Source organism: Arachis ipaensis, chromosome B07, assembly GCF_000816755.2.
Source record: "Arachis ipaensis cultivar K30076 chromosome B07, Araip1.1, whole genome shotgun sequence".
NCBI lineage: Eukaryota > Viridiplantae > Streptophyta > Magnoliopsida > Fabales > Fabaceae > Arachis > Arachis ipaensis.
Window position 1 is genome coordinate 54,365,311 of NC_029791.2, and position 8,759 is coordinate 54,374,069.

An 8,759-nucleotide genomic window follows, 5' to 3' on the forward strand; every position below is an offset into this window, starting at 1 on the left:
ATACAAAACTATATTATAAAATTACTCGAAAAGCAGCAGTTAACAGTAATAGTATATGACTCAAACCTTGACAAATGTTGGTGTCTGGTTTTGGGGGTCAACTTGTCCCGCACTTTGCATTAACTCGGATGAATCTTGCATGCAACCATATAGAGGGCCCTGGAATCCAGAATCCCCTAACGGCATTGTTGAAGCATCGGTATCAGCAGATGAAGTTGTGTAATGGGGAACAGTGGTGGGGAGTAGAAGACCAGATGAATCGATATTGACTCCAAAGAGAGTCGGGTTCTGAGCATCTGAATTACGATGTGGTGATGCCACTGCAATATCTTTTCCAGAATATTGCACGTGTGACATTGAGTTGCTGAAAGCATTGACCTGAAGAGGTGTATACTTTGGGGGCCATGATTGTTGGGGCAACTGTTCGGTTGGTATAGACTGACCACCTCTAGATAGATTCAAGAGATTGCTGCTCCCTTCAGGGCAAAGTGAACCAAGCATGTTCTGTCCTGGCGAACCTGATCCTTCAAACTTCATGCTGCCATCTACAAACTCAGGTTTCGAGTACGATGGTGAAGGCAAGCTAGAGTGTTGCCTTTGGTGGAGCTGGTCACCTTGAACTAAAAGTGCATCCTGATAAGTGTGCTGCTGATGCTGATGCTGCTGCTGCGCATGGTCTTCTCGGTTGTTCGATTTCTGAAAGAGCTGCTGAGACAAGTTCTCTGTCAATACCGGGGCTTGTTGCTGCAAGATATTAGAAGTCACTGATTGCTGAATTGTTTGCTGCTGCTGAAGCTGGATAGGAGTGTTGACATTTCCTGGTTGCTGGAGATAATTGAAAGGCTGTTGGAAATTCATCATTTGTTGCCTCAAGAGTTCTCCACTCCCCATGTTTTGCAAACCAGCTGCCAACATTGCTTGGTATTGCTGATTGTGATCATTTCCAAGCAAAGCCGGATCAAGCCTCTGCTGCATCCATGGCAGCATGCCGACAGTTTGAAAATTGAGGGAATTCAGACCTTGGTCGCCAGCTCCACCTCTCAGCCACATTAGCCCATTAGTTGCATCATCTCTGCCATCTGTAACACGATATTTTATTAAAAAAGAGACATATAAGTGTACTTAACCAACCACATCCACTTCTTATATTGGCATGGTTGGAGACTCTAGGGCAATTAAGTAAATATGAACAAAGAGTTCCCCTTCTGCATGAAGAATATCGAAAATCTAATTGGCCTAATTTGAGTTACATCTAAATCATTTGACGGCACATAATGGAGTTTTCAACATTCAATTTTAACTATTTTCATTAGAAGATACATTGACAAGGGAAAAAAAATTGTGGGGCTGCGAAGGATCGGGAAAATTTTTGTTTTAGGAAACAAGGAAAAAGGGAATATGTAACTATAAAAAAAAAACATTGCAAAATCTTATCAAATTGTCTTTTCTCTCTAATATGAAACAATATCTGTTCTTTAATCCATGGCATTAATGTCACATTATACAATGTACATCATAATTAGGTGGAAGACGCTTTTAAAAAACTAAGTACTGAAATAAAACTAGTACCAAGAAAAGATGAGGTGCCGGGATGCCATGGACGTTTCAATCTGAGTGGGAATAGTGATGGATACATTGGGAATGTTGTTAAAGGCTCAATTTCCCATAATGATACTCGTGGCTGCCTATCTCCTGCTGTGGATTCATCCCAACCAACCTACAAAGGTAAAGAACAAAGAAAAACTTACTCATGAAGTTGCTAGCTTAGGAGATTTAAACATCAGATGAAGTGAAGGAAACTTTTTAAGACATGGAACACATATTTGAAGCTTTGTGCCAATTGAATCCTGTCCTTATCTTTCCTGACTGAGATATTTAACCTTGTATTTAGTTAAACATGTTCTTAATAATAACAAATGGCTGCAAAAGAAGAAAGCTGCAGTACCATAACCAGATATAACATCTGCACCTTTACAATTCTTTTAAGTTATATTTGCAAAATGGCATTAACTTCGATTCAATAACAGAATACATTGCATGAAATGCTGCCTAGTTTTATGCATTAGATTGTGGTCTTATATACCTTTACAGATCGCCAATGAGAATTTGGCCATCGAACTGGATCCAAGTCACTTATTCCAGTTATTGTACCCATGTACCTGCAAAAAAAAAATGTGACTACAGCCTAAGTAAAAGCAAAATAGAATGGTGCCACACTGCAAAAGTGAATTCTACCACCTTTTGGTGAAATCACCAAATTTTACTTTGTTTGTCTGTTACCATGATGAAAATATCTATAAGCATATTCATGCGTAGTACCAAACTAACAGAGCATAGCATTCAGTTTAAGTTACTCCTTCTGTATCATACATTCAACTATATCTGTCCTAGCAAAAGAATAAAATAAAATAAATATATTTGATTGTTGTAAGTACCTCCGGACACTTGATTCTTCAGTCTCGAAAAGCATCCTGAAACGCATACCAACAGAAACACGGGTATGGTATACAGCTTTGATATACTTTGAAAGTGGTATGACAAACTCGGATGGACTAGCCCTGCGCATGATAAAACTGTCAAAATAAGCATTGTAATTTCTAATAGGATGGTTCAGAAGATGAAACGTATACTAAATTCACAACCTTGGATTATAGAACACTGTGAAACAACTATTAGTTGCTGCAGCATGGGCAGCAGCTGCCAGAAGGCCAATATGCATACTGTCACTGGATAGAACTGACGAAGGCATTACAGTTTGTGGTCTATTGGCACGACGTATTCCCAAAAGAAGCTGATTCTTTTCGTTCCTAAAAATGAAAATGCAGAGAGATTAGAGAAAAACAATAAACAAACTCTCTGTAGCATCCAAGGGAAAATTATGTTGCCAAAAAGGTAAAAGGGAACACCATATGAAAAGCACAGAATCTCCTGCCACAAGTCTTTTGGCACTAACAAATACACTCCAGCCAGTAGTAAGAAGGTGCCTCTTTGGCTGCCCTGAAATGATATGCAAGCAACAGACACATCACCTTAATTGTTTTACTAATTTATGTAGTCACTACAAGCCTGCTTGCTTAAACAATAAATCAAGTACTATCAAATATCAAAAGAGGATTGGTAGAAAGAAATTTCTGTTACAAGGTACAAAACAAATGTATACTTCAATGGCAGAGACCCAGCATAGACTGGAGACCAAATATTTGGAACAACCTTTTCAGAAGCCAACGTTCTTAGTTAAAAGGTACTTTAGCTGGCTGCCATGTTTACTAAAGGTCCGATTTTAATGGGGTAAAAGAATGTGTATGAAATTGAGGGAATATACAGATGTCCCAGCAATGCAGCATATTTGGATGTATTTATCAAAGTAAATAGTTGGTTTTGCTACATTATTTTATTGTAAATAAATCCCTTTGGTCCCACACTAAGATAATGTAGCAATGTCCGGTTCGAAGAGAAGGGGAAAACCAAAATCATTACATTGCTAAGCTCTATCCATACACAGCCTTTTACACTCCAGAAAACATCATAACAATTTGGACTTAATCCCCTTGTGTACAAGGGAAGATCAACTTTCTTAATAGTACAATACTACAATTTGATTTCCTATTGGATGACAATCAGTAGGAGACTGTAATTTCTTACCGTAGTGTTAAAATCTCGGAAATATACATTTCAGCTTGGGTCACAGATCACTTAAATTAGATATTATTTATGTTCTTCACAGGATGTGTTCAGCATTCTAGAGAAACCTAATTGATTCACCACATCATTTGCACATAATAGATCTATATTTGATAAAACAGGGATAGTCACTATTAACTTGTTTTAGTAATCTAAACTCACAAGAGTTTTAAGAGTTACATGAGAGTTTAACAACCAAGATTCTAAGATCAACTGATGTGCTAATTGATAAGTTTGAAGCTTATGCATTTTCCATACACAACCACAAAATTCATGATCATAAGCAATATATATCTTAAATCATTTAAGATATACCATAGCTAGTGACATTAACGTGCTTAGTTGCATCAAGATTCTAGCTCCCCTACTCTAAAATTGAAATTTCTAATGTGTATTCTGGGGTAATCAATGCAACTATACACCCAAGTCAGTACAGCATAAATTTCATACATGCTAAAAAAGCATGTATTGGTTTGCCAGCATGTCTTTTGGGGAGCAAACAGGCCCTATCCTATATAAGATTAAAGAAATTTTTTTATTTTATTTTAAGAAAGGCAAGACATTAAAGCAAATCATGTAACTATCACTTAATAGGAAACATGTGAATCAGGATGACAAACTAGCACACAAGAAGATTCAGATAACCTTGAAAACCTCCTATCTATGCTTTCAGCAGATATTTCAATTTTTTAAGGGTAAAGTATACTTTTTATCTCTAATGTTTGTGATTTTCTTCAAAAATACCCCTAACGGTTAATTTCATACAATTTTGTCCCTAACGTTTTTACTTTGTTGAATTTTATCCCTAAGGTTTTCGATTTGTGTCAAAGCTATCCCTAGATGTTTTCAATTTTGTTCCTGACATTTTTGATGGAGTTAATGTTCAGGGGTAATTTTGACACAAATTGAAAACATTAGAGACAAAATTGAATGAAACTAAACGTTATGGATATTTTTTAAGAAAAGCACAAACGTTAGGGACAAAAAACATACTTTACCTATTTTTTAATCATGCTACTATGCTAGCTTTATTGTTATACAGAAACAGGGAAAATCCACAAATGAAAATGGTAGAAGTATAAAATAGCAAGCCATTGCAGTCAAAGGAACAAGAACTACTGCTATGATCCTCTTCGACATAAAGAAATTCATGTGATAAAATAACAAAATAACACAGACTCTTACCTCTAAAAATATGACGAAATTTCCACTCAACATCATGGAGATCCCTAGCAATTAATTCTTGAGCAGGCGGTTGCTGTGAGAAATCCTGTACAATCCAAACAGAAGAGAAATGCATCTATATTCTACCAGAGTAAAACACAAAGGAAATACAATGGATACTACCAGCGGAGGGAAAACTTTCTCAGCTGCACGACGAGGAACGGAAAACCCTCCATGTGTGCTGGTGTCACTAGCCGTTAAGGTCTTGCAAAAATAATTCGAGGGCTGCTTACTTGGAACTCCCAATTCCATGGGAAGAAAGGTATCCTTCTGCTCTTGCTACAAGCAATGTATAACCAAAAGCAAAAACTTCAACTCTAGAGATATAAAACAGCCTATTACAAACAAAACAAGTTGTCAAAGACGGAAAAAATACCGGAGTCAACGGCTGCAGTGTCATTTGGGCATAAACTTCATCTGTTTCAACATCTGCCTGGAAAATTAATGCATACCCTAGTTGACTGAGTTTACTCTAATGAGGCAAAGGCAACTCAACTATCATTACTAAAGATATAATACCGACATGCATCGTAACATTGTGAAGTTGGCAAATCAATTGGGGCGGCAAGCTCGGGTAATTTGGTATGTGGCCATCAACTTCTCGGTTAGTTGTGGCAGCAACCTAGAATCATTGTTCAGATACATGTTCAGTTCAATGTTGATTCATATGCATAATCAACCACAACAAAGTTAATGTACCTTCCGAAGAAGGAAAAATGCACGATACCGAAACAATCAATGAAGTATAAAGCACCTGCTCACTATGACCCTGAGGGAAGTAAACCACACGAGTCCCTGCAGTTGGTAGGGACACCAATGGACCCGCACATGCATGCCATAGCTCAGAATTCAAGCATTTCTTCTCCCCTCCTATCAATCAAGTTATAACCAAAAAAAAAAAAGAAAGAGAAAAAGGGAAACACTCACAGTGGCATTGAAACAAACACAAAAGGGGCATTGAAAGAGACTCATAATATTTGGATGCTAAAATTTCAATTTTTTTTTTCACTATGCAAAAGAGAGAGAGAAAGAGAAATGCAATGAATAGATACCTTCATGTTGTCCCTGCTGAGGCAACCCTGATGTTGAAAGCTTCATATCAAGCTTTACCCTTTTCCCTCCTTTTGAAGACAAAGTGTTCAGCAATCACATAAACACACATGGAACCCTAACTCATTTCCACCATCACCACCCTCAAATTCTCGCAAACCCTTTACATTCCTCCCACTTGCCAATGCACCCCATCCCCACAAAAAACACACATCACTCAGCAATGGGATCCATAAAACACAACACCATCACCAATTCACCATAGTACTTATATAACTAAAAAAAGGAAGCTAGAACCAACAACTACCTAGAAGAGAATCAATTCAACCCTTCCCTGCAAAAGGGGGCTATTATATTAGTCTTTGCAACAAAACATTTCAATCAAACAAAGGCATGGAACATGATGACCTATGAGCTGAACACAATTGAGAATTAACCAAGCTGCACCACCACCAACTGCATCAAAAAGGTTGGTAACATGTTGTTCAAGATCTCCATGAAAGGAACAGAAATAGTAAAAGAACAAAAAAAGCAAAAAAAAAAAAAAAAAAAAAAGAAGGAATTTATTATTTTTATTATTTTTGGGTTTGAAAAATAGAACAGTGACGAGTGAGAGTGAGAGAGTGAGAGAGAGAAGAGAGAGAGAGAAAGTAAAAGGAGGGTCTTTGCCATATATAAGGGGGTCCCGACCAAGCTGGACATGGGTGCAGAGGAGAGAGAAAGTGAGGAGAGAGAAACCTCAGTGAACAGATAAAGACCGGTAGATCTTCCGTACAAGTTAATCGTAGCCGTTGGTTTATGTCTGATGTGACAGCAGGCATGTGCCACCATCCTTCAGTGGTCGTTGTCAGAGTATGGAGTATTATGAAGGTGAGAAAAAATAAATAAATATAAAATTACCAGAAATAAATAATAAGATAATAATATTGTAGTATTTTAATGGAAATAAAAATATGTGTAGGAAATAAGAGAGGGAAGGAGAGAGCGCGTGCTGATTGATTGTGTGAGGCGTAATAAGTAGCAAGAAAAAGTTAAAAGCAAATAGATTGTCATTGATGGATATGCATACCTTCTTTTTATTTTTTATTATTGTTTTTTTCTACTCTTTTATATATTGCAGATTCACTATTTCATTTTCACCACCACCCCCCAAAAGAAAGAAAAAACTCATTATTCACTTGTGTATTTTTTTGGTGAAAATAGAAAGAAAGAAAAAAGATGGAAAGAAAAAAAGAAAATGAAAAAAAAATTAAGAAAATGAAAATGAAAATGAAAAACCACATCTCATCAGGCCCACATTAACTTTTCTCCCCAAGTTTGGAATAAAAAGCTTGTACAATAATATTCCAAATCAATTTTTAAAAAATTTTTGGTCGAATATTTTAATTTTTAATAAATTTTAATTATTAAATTAATTTTTAATTTTTTTATTTTATTAGATAATTAGTATTTATTATTATTCAATAAAAATAAAACAATTTTTAAAAGCCTCCTCTTCTTTTATTTTCTTTTCAACTACATATATTTTTCCCTTTGATTTTTGCTCATATTATTTTTTTATTTTCTCTTTTCTGATTTTCTTTTGTCATCCAAATATAGTGTTAATTTTTTTTTGTTAAATACTAAATTGGTCTCCTACGTTTAGATTTAATCTTGTTTTGATCCTTAAATTTTAAAATATTCTATTTGAATAAAAAAAAATTATTTAACTTTAATATAGTCCTGCCACGAAGCCAATATTAAATAATTAACGAAACTCAGGTTTTAGATATAAAAAACTTATATGACCAAATTCTTTGGTTGTCAAGAAAAACTCCCGTAGTAGAGATGACGATGGCCTTGTCCTCATCGCCACTGGTGAACTTCCCCACAGAAAGTGAGTTCTCGACGATGTTCTCCATGTACTTGAATCAAAGCCAATAACTAATGCATCCGCTGCTGATCCTGTGCCTCTCGAGTTTGTATCTCTTTTTAGAGAAGGACAAAAGGTTTGGTAGAACAGTCACATTAATTATTTAATATTGACTTCACGACAGGACTACATTGAAACTAAATAAAAATTTTTAGATTTAAATAAGATATTTTAAACTTTAGAAATCAAAATAGAATTAAATCTAAATATAAGATACATGAAAGGAATGATGTATATCTGAGTTATAGGAGTGTATGGTGATTCACTGGCGTATGATGGTTGTTCAAGAGAAATCGGATCGTCCGATTAGAGGTACTAAAAATTCTGGGTCCGATTTGTGTACTGGCAGAAAACTCTGGATCCGATTTGTGTACTGGCAGAAAACCCTGGATCCGATTTGTGTACTGGCAGAAAACCTTGGGTCCGATTTCAGAAAATTCTGGGTCTGATTTCAGAAAACTCTGGGTCTGATTTGTACCCCCTCTCTCTGCAATGAAATCGGACCCTCTGATTTGTGTACTTTCCACAGTTTTAAAAAATACCAAAAATTACAATATTAAAATATAATGTATGGTGATTCACTGGCGTATGATGGTTGTTCAAGAGAAATCGGATCGTCCGATTAGAGGTACTAAAAATTCTGGGTCCGATTTGTGTACTGGCAGAAAACCCTGGATCCGATTTGTGTACTGGCAGAAAACCTTGGGTCCGATTTCAGAAAATTCTGGGTCTGATTTCAGAAAACTCTGGGTCTGATTTCGACGATGTTCTCCATGTACTTGAATCAAAGCCAATAACTAATGCATCCGCAGCTGATCCTGTGCCTCTCGAGTTTGTATCTCTTTTTAGAGAAGGACAAAAGGTTTGGTAGAACAGTCACATTAATTATTTA

General features: G+C 36.1%; 1 protein-coding gene across 1 annotated transcript in view; it reads right to left on the minus strand.

Moving 5' to 3' along the window:
- The window catches only part of LOC107608941 (auxin response factor 8), a gene marked incomplete in the record, with an annotated part of 10,485 nt that extends 3,956 nt beyond the window's left edge, over positions 1-6,529 (minus strand). The window contains 13 exon segments of the mRNA XM_021105867.1: positions 67-1,079; positions 1,570-1,717; positions 2,084-2,159; positions 2,436-2,558; positions 2,643-2,807; positions 2,907-2,997; positions 4,867-4,951; positions 5,029-5,184; positions 5,282-5,338; positions 5,429-5,527; positions 5,660-5,775; positions 5,958-6,289; positions 6,364-6,529. Of these exon segments, the coding sequence (XP_020961526.1) occupies positions 67-1,079; positions 1,570-1,717; positions 2,084-2,159; positions 2,436-2,558; positions 2,643-2,807; positions 2,907-2,997; positions 4,867-4,951; positions 5,029-5,184; positions 5,282-5,338; positions 5,429-5,527; positions 5,660-5,775; positions 5,958-6,003 (2,175 nt within the window).